The 14037-nt window shown below is 43.7% G+C and overlaps 1 protein-coding gene across 1 annotated transcript in view; it reads left to right on the top strand.

Annotated features, from left to right (window-relative positions):
• The window catches only part of DNER (delta/notch like EGF repeat containing), a 372135-nt gene that overhangs the window by 177860 nt on the left and 180238 nt on the right, over positions 1-14037 (top strand). The window contains exon 5 of the mRNA XM_081585417.1: positions 11264-11409. Coding sequence (XP_081441543.1) covers positions 11264-11409 — 146 coding nt within the window. The remainder of the gene's footprint in view (positions 1-11263; positions 11410-14037) is intronic.

Raw genomic sequence — 14037 nt, 5'->3', positions numbered from 1 at the left:
TAAACCGGCTGCCCTGGCTGTCACCATTGCTTCGGTGTGTCGGCCACTGGGACGTGAGGAAGGACAAAGGGAGCCCTTGCTTAGTTTTCGTAAATGCAGCACACAGAGGTGCCACACAGCGTGTCCCTGTGTCACCGAGGAGAGGCTGCGTGGCTCTGTTGTTTCCAGCAACAGTTCCCAATTCTATTATTGAGCGTGGGGAGAATGGTTACCAATGGGCAACCTCCCACGATTCAAACACTCAGGTCTTACTCAAGACCAATGATTCAGTCTAATATTAGTGGAGGAAGGAGTGTGGTAGGGTGACTACCTTGAAAAAATTGAATAACATTATAGCACTCCGAGCTACTAACCCTTTACTGTGGGACAGATACTTCTTTTGAGAAAGTGTAGAATGTCAACCTGAGAACTCTTAATGTAAACCTTTTTGTTCATTTTTTCAGCCTGTATGTCCATATTGAATTTTCAGGTTTCCCTGCAGGATGAATAGGGAGATGGTGCTGCTAACATATTGGCCAAGTCGGGAGATGGTTGTTAAGGGTTGCTCTGTTGTGACAGTGGTCTTCCCTGGTGGCTCAGATGGTCAAGAATCTGCCTGTAATGCAGGAGACCTGGGTTCGATCACTGGGTCAGGAAGATCCCCTGGAGAAGGGAACGGCTACCCACTCCAGTATTCTGGCTTGGAGAATTCCATGGACAGAGGAGTCTGACAGGCTACAGTCCATGAGGTCAGACACAAGGGAGCAACTAACACTTTCACTTCAGTATGTGATGGTAAGATTTGTGGAGAGTAAACCGATCTCTCTTCAGGGGTTAGCAAGCTAATTGTATTTTTTTTTCTATAATATGTTCCCATTATCTTTATAATGTCTTTTTCCCTTTGGAGCAAATGATATACTTAGTATATATTTTTCCTAGTCTTCTGGCTAGGCACAGTCCACCTGATGACTTAGATCAGTGACAGTGGTGACAGTATTTGGATTGTTGCTATTATGGGCCGTTGTGTTCGTCTCTAATTCAGAAAGCATTTTTGGCCATACCTGACTCAGGAGCCCCCAGAAAATGAGATATTCTGAACAGGTGATTTTTCCAAAAAGCAATTTAGTGCTGTAAGCAACAGAGCTTAAAAGCAAGCAGGCAAGGAAGTGAACAACAACAGAACATGGATTTTCACAAGGAAGTCCAAAGAAAGCCTTGTTTAGAAAAGATAAAAAGAAATTGAATAAAGTCAGGATGGTTGGACTGGCCAGGTAGGTTCTCCAGCAAATGAGGCATCACTGTGTTGATACTTGGGTACTTCAGCTTTTTTTTTTTTGGTATCTCCAAAGGATCCTTTATTGACAGAGCAGGACTGTAGCATTTATATATATATATGTATACATATATACATATATATATATGTATATATATATATACATATATGTATACATATATATATATATATATATATACATATATATATATAATGTTTGAAGGTTTGGCAGGCAGTAATCCCATTGCCCGCCCACCATCCCTGGATTTTTCTGCCCCCCCCACCCCCACCCTGCACATGGAAGGGAGATGACTGCCCCACCCAGGCCACAAGGCCATACTCCCTTGCAGACAGCAGGAAATAGGGGATTTGCCATGGCCACCTCTTGAACATCAGAAATCAACAAGTATTCTCTCAAAGGAAAAAAAAATGCAGAAATCAATTAAAACATTTAAATATGAAAAACCAAAGGGAAGTGAGTGGAAAGAGGCTAGAGACAAAAGGAACTTGAGTTTCTTGGGAAAGGTCTCCCATGTTCCCCTGCCCATTAATGAATGGGCTTGAGGCCTGGGATACGAGGCTCACACAGTGAGTTTGCAGTGACACAGATCCTTGTAGATCTGCTGACAAAGTATGGGCATGTCCTGCTGAGTGAAGCTGAATGGCTGAGACAGAGCCAGGTGCTTGCAATACTGCTGTGACTCCTTCACTTTCCCTGCTTAGCTCATGGTCTGGCTGCATTCTGCATACGTGCCATGGAAGAAGAGCTGTGTCCCTATAGCAGGAAGTGTATTTGTAAGTCTTATTTTAGTATCATGCCACCCTGGACCTGGTCTTGGTTCAAGTTTGTACCCTGCATCAAGCTCTCTTCTTGTCTCTGGCCAGATTGTGTCAAAAGGTGATTTATTTCTCAGGTTTTGCCTCTCAACCCCAGGTATTGAGTCACAAATTCACAGAGATCCTGACCAGCTTATTAAGCTTTGCACTAGCCTCCAGCCTGCCTTCTTAAAGAGTTGGCGCAGAGACAGCATCTCATTCCTGCTTCTGCGGATCGAATTGCGGGAATGGGAGGTGTTTGCCTTCCCAAGGCCCAAGTTACTGTAGAAGCCCTGGGTCTCCAGCTGAAGCTGAAAGCTGTGATATTTTAAACCTTTCCTGCCTATCCAGTGCCAGCCATGGGACTTCCAGGACTGTGAACAGTTTTTATAGGCTATAGTTTTGTGCTGAGTGACTCGCCAAGTCTTAATAGGCAAACTCAGCCATCTGTTTCCAACACCTACTGCTCACGTATTTATGGTCAGAGTTTTTATTTTGCATGTGTGCATTCCCTTTAACAGGAAAGAAAACGGTCTTTATAGCCAAACCACTGAAGTGAGAAATGCAAATCTCATTGGCTCTTAATCCCAATGAGGTATTTACTACAAAGTCCGTTTGAGACTCTTTGGTGTTAATATTGAAGAAGACGAGCGGTAAAATAAACAGTTAACGGCCTGGAGCCAGCCCTCTCGTGCATGCTAACTGATGGGCCCCTTCCATCCCAGAGGTAATGACAGGGGCCTCCTTTCCGTTGTTCTCGACTTTTCATCGGCACCAGGGGAGTGAGTTTGGCAAAGTCACTGTTTGGAAAGGACCGTAATGATGGCAGGACCTTTTATTACTGTATTAATGAGCACAGTGTGGGGCCATGGGGAGGACAGAGTGTTTGTGTATGTCTGTGCAAGAGTTGGGGATGTGGGAAGAAGGAAATCCAGTTTTTATCTGTCATCGTAACTAGTTATTGGGGAGTGTTAACAGACCCCACAATAATGAAGGAGAGTTTTCCTTCATTACTGTTTTTAAAACTCCTTTGGGAAATCACTCTCAGTGGTAAAGAATCTGCCTGCCAAATGGGAGACACAGATTCGATCCCTGGGTGGGGAAGCTGCCCTGGAGAAGGAAATGATACCAGTGTTCTTGCCTGGAGAATCCCATGGACAGAGGAGCCTGGGGGGCTGCAGTCCATGGGGTCGCAAAAGAGTTGGAGACGACTGAGCAACTAAACAACAACCACCACCCCCGAGATAGTTTTCTACGTCATGGACCCAGCATCCTCCTCGTGGTTCTTTATCTCTTTCATGGTGCAGGAATCTTTGCTTATCGATACCACTGTGGAAAAGTCAGGTAGTTATTTGTTTCAGTAAAACTTTCTAATATGATTCTGGTCTGGTCTGATAGCTATTTACAACCATTGCCTTCTCCAAGGGATCTTCCTGACCCAGGGACTGAACCCGGGCCTCTTGTGTTGCAGGAAGATTCTTTACCATCTGAGCCACCAGGGAAGCCCATAAACGTAACACTAAGTTTGTATTGTGAATACTGGTCTGTAAAACTTGGTTCTGGGCCCCCGTCTCTCTCTTTTCTCCAGAAGTTCACTTTATCCCCCTTATTCAGATGAGGGCCGATTTTAAATCTTCAGCCCTGACATTTCTAACTGCTCGTGTCCTATGTTGAACCACCACCTCGGCTGCTCCTTTTGGCAGGATGCGGATGGACGGGGGAATCTCAAACTTAATCTGTACACAGTGGAAATTCTCATCACTGGCCAGCACCACTGCACATGAGGTTGCTAAACTATGTATGATTTCTTCTTTTCCCTCATCCAGTCCAGACAAAAGTCTTGTTGGTTCTTCCTCCAAAATGCAATCTTTGAAAAAGAACAGACTTGTAAACCCAGTGGGGGAAGGAGAGGGAGAGACAAATTGAGAGAGTAGCATTGAAACATACACATTACCATACGTAAAACAGATGTTGCTGTTCAGTCGCCCAGTTGTGTCCGACTCTTTGCGACCCCATGGACTGCAGCATGCCAGGCCTCCCTGTCCCGCGTCATCCCTCGAAGTTTGTCCAAGTTCTTGTGCATTGCACTGGTAATGCCATCCAACCGTCTCATCCTCTGAGGTCCTCTTCTCCCTCTGCCCTCAATCTTTCCCTAAATAGATCTTTCCTGAAATATAGAGCCAGTGGGAATTTACTGTATGAGATACGGAGCTCAAACCTGGTGCTCTGTGACAATCTAGAGGGGTGGGATGGGGTGAGAGGTGGCAGGGAGATTGAAGAGGGAAGGGACCTATGGCTGGTTCATGTTGATGTGTGGCAGAAACCAACACAATATGGTAAAGCTATTATTGTCCAGTTAAAAATGAATATATTTATTAAAAAAAGAAAAAGCATAAATCTCGTGTTTTCCACACTGTTTAGTGGGTGCTCATCTTACTAAGGCCCACGAGACCCCCTCTGATCTGACCCCTCCTGCCTCTGTATCCTCATCTGGGCACTGGCCCTTGGCACACTGACCTCCTCATCCGTCTGATGATGTCCTCAGCTCTCTTCACTGGCTCTTAGCCTTCAGGGCTCAGCCTAAATGCTCCCTCCTGTCTGGAGCTCAGTCACCATCTGCTGAGTGATTTCAACTCTCCCTCTGTCCTGTTCAGCCCTTCACCCCGCCCCACCTCACAGCTGGGTTACGCACACAGGATGGACAATTTCTCCTCTTAGAGGGACTCAGCATTTTGGCCTCATAATCAGAATCATAGACTTGGATTGAACACAGTTATGATTCAAACAAATGTTTACCATGAACATTTTCAGGGAACTCTAATTTTACATGCCTTGTGGTCGGAATGGAGGAATCTAAGGCCACAAACGTGAGAAGATGATGAGATATTCTTCCTTAACAAAAGGTGGGAGAACCCCTGAAACTTTTGCCAGAAAGCCTTCATTGCCTTTTCTCCATTTCTGCTTTCCTTGTCTTGACTGTCTCCTTTTCCTGTGTCTCATGAAGTTTCTGTCTCATGCTTTGGTTTTCTTTTTCAGTCTTCCTTCTTCTGCCCCTCCATCTCTTCTTTTACCCCCTCTTTTCTTTTTTATTTCCCTTTCCCTTTTATATTTATCTTCTTTCTTGCTTTTAATTTAAGCCAGGCTTTTGCCTGAGCAGCTTCATAGTCTCCCATGTGACATCAGTTCTCCAGTTTTTGAAAAGACCATACAAGGCACAGGTGTTGACTCAAGCTCATTCTCAAGCAGCTCTGCCTACAGAACCAGGGAGTCACCCTTACTCTGACTTTGCCAGTTTTTGTCTTTAATTGATCAGTTGGTCTACAGATCTTGGAATTCTGAGTATAAGCACAAGCCTTTCTATCCAGGCCTGTCTCAGGAATTATGTTACATACATTGATTTCATACGATTAAGGAAGAGAGAAAATTCGTGACCATTTGCTCGACATTTCTTACAAGTGTGTTAGAAGTGCCATTGTTTGAGGGCTGAGTCAAAGAAGTCACAATGTCTTTTCAGCAGCTCTCCAGTGATCACCCATAAAGCCCCGAAGAACTTCTTTTCTCAAAAAGTGAATTCTGTTTTATTTCAGATTCCTGGTTTTAATGTGAGTCAGGCTTTTGCCTGAGCAACTTCATAGCCCCCCATGTGGCATCAGTTCTCCAGTTTTTGAAAAGACCATAGGGCACACTTCCTGCTCCTGGCATGTGGGCTCCCCTGAGGGCTACTTCGCTCTAACCCAGCTTCGGTTTAAGGAAACTTAAACTGGATGGGATTACTTTTCATGGGCTTCCCCAGTGGCTCAGCAGTAAAGAATCCGTCTGCAGTGCAGAAGATGCAGAGGTGTGGGTTCGATCCCTGGGTGGGGACGATCCCCTGGGGAAGTAAGTGACAACCCACTCCAGCATTCTTGCCTGGAAAATTCCATGGACAGAGGAGCCTGGCGGCCTACAGTCCACGGGGTCGCAAAGACTCAGAGGTGATTGAAGCACACAGGGCGAGCATGCATGCACACTTTTCAGTAGCAGGAGCTCCAACCATTTTCCCCTTAGACGTGGCCAGAGAGGTGCAAGCAACTTACTGAAATAACAGACCTCGAAGGAGCTGCCGGGCACCGTTTTCCTCGTGTGAACAGTGACTGCTGAAAATAACATGCTTGTTATGCTGCGGACTCCCTTTCGGGGACTAGGTGACATGATCAGAAATGATGGAGGAATGTGTGACACTCCGCTGTCAAGATTGATTTCTTCAATAGTTTACTAAGGGATTTGAAGATCAAAATACTCAGGCTTATTAAGCAAATAAAGCTAATAGAGAAACTTGGATCAAAGTTGTCTCCAGGAAGTTCAGAGACTATGGCGAGTGAGGGAATATGGCCTAAATATCACAGAGTTGTGTAGACTTTCAAAAATAGATGTGTAAAATGTGCTTTCAAGAGGCTCACATGTGTGTCTCAAATTCAAGGTGATTGTTACCTTCATAAGAACACTACTTATGTGACTTAGGTTAGTTTTTCTGTTGGACCAGTGGTTCTTAAGTGGAAGCACATGTCCAAATTACTTAGGAAGTCTTTTTAAAACACATGCCTACGGGGGCCTAGCTCAGACTATTGCTATTGAGTCATTTGTGTTGGAGCCTGGAAATAGGTACTTGGAAAAATCCCCTGCAAAATTATGAAGCGTCTGGTTTCAAACTAGTTAAGGATCGTAATTCAGAAAGACACATATACTCCAGTGTTCATTGAAGCACTCTTCACGGTAGCCAGGAGATAGAAGCAGCCTAAATGCCCATTGATGGATGAATGGATAAAGAAGGTGTAGTACATATATACAATGGAGGAATGAAATTGGGTCATTTGTAGAGATGTGGAATTGGGTCATTTGTAGAGATGTGGATGGACTATGAGCCTGTTTTATAGAGTGAAGTAAGTCAGAGAAAAACAAATATTGTTTATTAATGTATATATGTGGAATCTAGAAAAATGGAACAGATGAACCTATTTGCAGTCAGAAATAGAGACACAGACGTAGAGAACGGATACGTGGACATAGGGGAGGAAAGGCAAGGAAAAATGAATTGAGAGATTAGGATTGATATATATATACATTACCATGTGTAAAATAGTGAAATAGAGGAAACCTGCTGTGTAGCACAGGACGCTTAGCTCGGTGCTCTGTGATGATCTAGATGGGTGGGATGAGGTGAAGTAAGAGGGAGGCTCAAGAGGAAAGGGGCACATATATACATAGAGCTGATTCACTTCATTGTGCAACAGAAACTTAACACAACACTGTAAAACAGTTATACTCCAAAAAAAACAAACAAACAAACAAACAAACCCAAAACTAGTGAAGGACCACTGCTCTTGATCGAAAGTTTGGAGTAGCACAAACCATGAGTGACCCCTCCCTGTAACCTTAAAATCCTATACGATGCCTGGTTTGTGAGTGCAAGAAATGTTTGCTGAGAAAATGAAACCAAACTATTTGGAAAACCATATTGTGCATTCATTTAAACTGCTCATTCATTTAAATTTTTACTTGCTTAGTAAATGGTTGAAACGAATTTTTAAAATAACCGTTGAAGAGATGCATCTTCTGGACAATTAGAGAACATTCTGTGATCTAAATGCTTATGAAGGGGACAGATGGTGTAGATTTTTCAGGTAATTTGATATGAAACTAGAGAACAAAGCAGAGAGATGGACAAATACCTTTGTAATTACTATCTGATTTTTACCTCCATTATTTTATGGGTAAAAATGTCTTTTAGAATAAGAATTCTGGTAGCTCCCCTATGTTGTTCCAGATTCTATCTGTCTATCAAAGTTGATGAGCAGTTTTTTTTAGTAATATTCTAATCATGGCTGTTCTTCCAAGTGCACTGGAAAATCCTCTTTGGGACTTGTGTATGCTGTGCTAATCCTATATGTACCTCTATCCTGAATTCCTACTTGCCACCTCTCTAAAACTTGTCCCTTGCCCTCAAGGAAGTTTCAGTAAAGGCGGTTTGATAGATAATCATCCAAGACATAAAATAATCAGAGACCGGCATGCAACAGTGCAGACTGACATTTTACTGCTGGAAAAGGGCTGGGGTATTGCTCGTGAACAAGGTGTGTGTGTTAGTCTCTCAGTTGTGTCCAACTCTTTGCGACCCCATGGATTGGAGCCCTCCAGGCTCCTCTGTCCATGGGATTCTCCAGGCGAGAATACTGGAGTGGGTTGCTGTGCCCTCCTCCAGGGGATCTTCCCAACCCAGGGATCGAACCCAAGTCTCTTACTTTTCCTGCATTGGCAGGGGGGTTCTTTACCATTAGTGCCATCTAGGAAGGCCAGGTGATGCTAGTGGTAAAGGTGGGATAGGGTGGGATCCAAGCTATGATGACAGGAAGAGGCGTACTCCAGGTAGAGGTGCCGTGGGAATGTTTGCGGAGTTGGGGTGATCAGGGTGTGTGAAGGCACTGTGACGAGGAGGTGTGCGGTGTCTGCAGGATGCGGGGCCACGGCCGAGAAGTAGAAACTCTATAGAGGAGGTGTGTTTGCCTAAACCGTCCTTTTCCTTCTGTTCCAAAGCCGATCTACCATAAAGTTTTCAATAGGAAATCTTAGAAAGAGAGCAACTGGTTTCTCTATGTATGTAAAAAGCACTCCTCCCGACTTGCCGTGTCCATCTTTACTGAGCCTCTGGCTCCTAATTACAAACTTGAAGTTGAGGTGGGTCTCTACTGTGACTTGGGTCAATTTCCCAACATAACCATGATGTTTGTGAACGGAATTAAATCTGCTGCTGCTGTTTTGAACCCATCTTCTGCCTGTTGAAAACATCGCTTACACTACCATAGTGCTTTGCCTTTTGCAGATTTGTTGTTCCTAGATGCTTTTCAGGGTACAAGAAGCAGGGGGTGAGCCTGTCAGACAACCTCACTGTCTGCCTATGTCCAACTGTACCATAAAAAGCATCCTTTTTTGATGTTAAAAGAGCCCCAGTTTTGATAATAAATTCTATGGTTACCCTCTTCAGGGATTACTATCTTTACTTACGTGAGAAAATTGGAGATTTAGAGAGGCATGGCTGTCTAGAATCATTTCTACTACCCTGTCTTAAGCATCTTTTCTGGGTAACGCAGGAATCTTTCTTCTGGGTGATGAAGGTGTTAATTATAAGTTGTTCATTTTGAAATTAAAAATTATTCCTAAATAAATGAATATTCTTACTAGAAAAAGGTACACTGTCTTTGTTGTTGTTGTTCAGTCTCTAAGTCATGCCTGATTCTTTGTGACCCCATAAACAGCAGCATGCCAGGATCCATGTCTTTCACTATCTCCTGGAATTTGTTCAGACTCATGTCCATTGAGTACATGATGCAGATGAGACTCTGCATCAGAAGACTCATCATCAGAAGATGATCTTCTGTTTCCCCCTTCTCCTCCTGTTCTCAATCTTTCCCAGCATCAGCATCTCTTCCAACGAGTCAACTCTTCACATCGGGTGGCCAGTGTATTGAAGCTTCAGCTTCACCATCAGTCCTTGCAAAATAATTATCTTGTTGATGCATCATCCTCACAGTGTTATTTCCTTATTCCAGCTGGAGGCTATTATTTATTTGGCATTTATTGCTATCTACTATGTACAGATAACTATACTTGACATAAAGATCATCATTCAGTGATAATTATGACACATTATTGCTTTTGCAATCAGCATTCAACTATAATTGGTCCCAGTTTATTAAATGGTTAAAACCACATTTTGCAATAAGTAGTTCATGACCTGCACCACAGTCACCTCCCAGTCTTGTTTTTGCTGACTGTATAGAGCTTCTCCGTCTTTGGCTGCAAAAAATATAATCAATCTGATCTCGGTATTGACCATCTGGTAATGTCCATGTATAGAGTCGTCTCTTGTGTTGTTGGAGAGGGTGTTTGCTATGACCAGTGCATTCTCTTCACAAAACTCTGTTAGCCTTTGCCCTGCTTCATTCTGTACTCTAAGGCCAAATTTTCCTGTTACTCCAGGTGTTTCTTGACTTCCTACTTTTGCATTCCAGTCCCCTATCATGAAAAGGACATCTTTTTTGGGTGTTAGTTCTAGAAGGTCTTGTAGGTCTTCATAGAACCTTTCAACTTCAGCTTCTTCAGCATTACTGGTTGGGGTTTAGATTTGAATTACTGTGATATTGAATGGTTTGCCTTGGAAACAAACAGAGATCATTCTGTCATTTTTGAGATTGCATCCCAGTACTGTATTTCAGACTCTTTTGTTGACTATGAGGGCTACTCCATTTCTTCTAAGGGATTCTTGCCCACAATAGTAGATATAGTAGTCATCTGAATTAAATTTGCCCATTTGAGTCCACTTTAGTTTGCTGGTTCCTGGAATGTTGATGTTCACTCTTACCATCTCCTGTTTGACCACTTCCAGTTTACCTTGATTCATGGATCTAACATTCCAGATTCCTATGCAATATTGTTCTCTACAGCATTGGACTTTACTTCCATCACCAGTCACATCCACAACTGGGCGTTGTTTTCACTTTGGTTCCGTCTCTTCGTACTATTTCTCCACTCTTCTCCAGTAGTATATTGGGCACCTACCAACCTGGGCAGTTAATCTTTCAGTGTCATATCTTTTTGCCTTTTCATACTGTTCATGATGTTCTCAAGGCAAGAATACTGAAGTGGTTGAAATTGATACCATGCAGTCAGATTGGTGATCAAGTAGATATTTAGTAATAAACTCAATGTAAAATGTGTCTCATGTTGCATGCCACTGTGAGGGCACTGAGCTGCTTGGACAAGCTCATAGCATGGGAGATTTAGTGCTTGCGACTACTCAAAGTAGTCAAGAGGATGGAGAGCTGGGAGTTGCAAGATAGTGACTCCCAGGGAAAAGATAGCTTCAAAAGCAGGGCTGGAATTCAGACAGCATGGCCCCTAGAGGGCAGGAAAAGGATCTCAGGTGATGTTGGAGTGCCTGGGGTCATTGGTGTTAGGCGTTCCTTGTGATTCTTGGGAATAATGTCCTACCTTAAAGGCCCGAGGTCCAAATGACTGCTGGCCACATGCTTTATTCCTTGGCCTAACTTACTGCATTTTGATTTGTTTGCCAGAATTGATTCTTGTGTAATCTATATCCATAGTCTTGTCAAAAGAATGTTGGTCAAGCTTTACATTTCCTATTATCCCATTTTCTTTTAGGTTTTGTGAATGATTCTGTTACTAAATCTATCGTGGCTTTGCGCTTGACTCTGGTGGTGAAGACCAGCACCTGTGTGCCGGGGGAGAGCCGCACAAATGACCTGGAGTGCTCAGGAAGAGGAAGGTGCTCCACGAAGCCGTCAGAGGTGAGGGGGACACCTGGGGGCTTTGAAAATGCATGTTTACTTAAGGGTATATTTACATATAAGCACACACACGTATATATACACACACACACACACACACACACACACACACACAGACTGCAGCTCCCTAGGCTCCTCTGTCCGTGGAATTTTCCAGGCAAGAATACTGAAGCGGATTGCCATTTCCTTCCCCAGGGGATCTTTCCAACCCAGGGATTGAATCCTGGTCTGCTGTGCTGCAGGTAGATGCTCTACCGTCTGAGCCACCAGGGAAGCTCATCAGTTCAGTTCAGTCTCTCAGTTGTGTCCAATTCTTTGTGGCCCCGTGGACTGCAGCACACCAGGCTTCCCTGTCCCTCACCAGCTCCCAGAGCTTGCTCAAACCCATGTCTGTTGAGTCGGTGATGCCATCCAACCATGTCATCCTCTGTTGTTCCCTTCCGCTCCTGCCTTCAGTCTTTCCCAGCATCAGGGTCTTTCCCAATGAGTCAGTTCTTTGCATTAGGTGGCCAAAGTATTGGAGTTTCAGCTTCAGCATCGGTCCTTCCAATGAATATTTAGGACTTATTTTCTTTAGGATTGACTGGTTTGATCTCCTTGCTGTCCAAGGGAAGCCCATATATATATACACACACACATATATGTTGTGTATTTGTGTGTGTGTGTGTATAAAGAATGAAAGAGGTGAGAGCAAGTGCATTTGCTGAAAATATCCCCAAATTTCTGGTTTCAATTATTTGTACGCAAATTACAGATATATAAATTTCCATATAATTTTCAAGGTAAATACTGAAGAACTGTGCAGTGTTGGACCCCCTTACTTTGGTATCAAGTAGAGATTTTTTGAGAAGTAATGATCATATCTGGTCGCAGAATCAAGAGAAGCAGATGAAAGAAAAGCTAAGATGGTTGTCTATTTCCCTGTTGTGACCTAATTCCCTCCTGAGACTTTGCGTGTCCCCAGTGGTGACAACAGAGTTTCAGAAGTGAGGGAAAAGTAAGAGAAGGAATAGGGAGGAGGCAGGGTGAGAAGACTGATTCACTCTGGCCTTTGTGGACCAGGGCCATCAGCTCTGGAAGACGTGAGTCCTGGGGCTTCCCTGGTGGTCCAGTGGTTAGGACTTCATCTTCCAAGGCAGGGGATATGGGTTCAATCCTTGGTGAGGGAGCTAAGATACCACATGCCTCTTGGCCAAAAAACTGAAACATCAAACAGAAGCAGGATTGTAGAAAATTAAAGACTTTTAAAAAATGGTCCACATCAAAAAAATCTTGAAAAACAAAAGAGACTTGAGCCCTGTCCCCTCTTCTCTTTAGCATCTGACATCACATGGGCAGGGGGTAGGGGCTAAGACGTGTCCTGAGTGAAGGGGTCTTGGAATCAGACCAGCAAAGGACCAGCCATCACTGAAGTCAGTTTCCATCCATAGAGGATGCCCTGAGAACAGTTTTGGCAGATGGAGTTCAGGCTCCAGCTGATCAGGGCGAGAGAGGGAGACTCTGCACCCAGCAAGGGGCCCTTTTCCATTAGGAGATGCCAAGGGTAGCACCACTGGCTGCATCTAACTCCTGCATCTTTTCCTCCATTCTCCTCTCTCCGGTTCCACAGAACTCCATATTTCCATTGGAGTTCATGGTATGTGAAAGAGAGTTCCCCAGGTCTCCAACGAGCATGGTTTATTTTAGACTATTTTGAAGGGGAACACAGGTAAATTCTCTTTATTGACACCTCCTAGTGGTAATGTCAGCACATTCTGAAACAGTGATGCGAGCTTGGACAAATGAAAGGGCTGGGCCTAATGGACAGAAGGGATGTTGGAGCACTTTCAAGTACTCCTCGTGTTGTTTTGGGAAACCTGTGATTTTGATGTCTTACATGTGATTTAAACATACCATTTTCTCCTTAGATATCCCTTGTAGCAGGCAGCATGTGGACAGGAACCCAAGAAAGTAGCAGGGATAATAATTTCTGCTGCATCCTCCAATTAAAAATAAATAAATTTAAATTAAAAAGGCAAATGTATTACGTTAAAGCTTCATGACTCCACAGGTGGGTATTTTCTCTTCATTTCATAGATGAACAGAGAGAAATTAAGCCGCAGCTCAAGGCCTCTTAGCTGCTAACTACCCAAATCAAGTTTTTAATGAAGTTCTATGTGATCCCAAAGCCTACTACAATCTTCTGTTAAAAATATTATATTTTAAAATTAAAAAAAAATTTCTGCTACATTTTTGAAAAGGGACACAAGTGTAAACCAAAGCCACGACCAGATCCCTGGGGGAGGGGAGAGAGACTGGTGTGAAGCCATGGGAGGAAGCCTGAGTTCTTTCTCAAGCTGAGCCTGCCTTGTAGTTCCCATTTTCTTCTCTCTTGGCCAGCTTGGACTTGCCTCTTCTCTATCCTGAAAGTGAAAATGAAAGTGACGTTGCTCAGTCGTGTCCAACTCTTTGTGACCCCGTGGATTGTAGCCCACGGAATTTTCCAGGCAAGAGTACTGGAGTGGGTTGCCATTTCCTTCTCCAGAGGACCTTCCTGACCCAGGGATCAACCCAGGGTTTCCTGCATTGCAGGCAGAGGCTTTACCTCTGAAGGGAAGCTTTGTTTATCCACTTATTCTATGAATAAAT

The sequence above is a fragment of the Giraffa tippelskirchi genome, chromosome 3 (genome assembly GCF_054371585.1).
Source record: "Giraffa tippelskirchi isolate mGirTip1 chromosome 3, T2T-mGirTip1v1.2.pri, whole genome shotgun sequence".
Lineage (NCBI taxonomy): Eukaryota > Metazoa > Chordata > Mammalia > Artiodactyla > Giraffidae > Giraffa > Giraffa tippelskirchi.
Note: the sequence above shows the minus strand (reverse complement) of the source record. Positions and strands in the feature narration are given on the sequence as shown.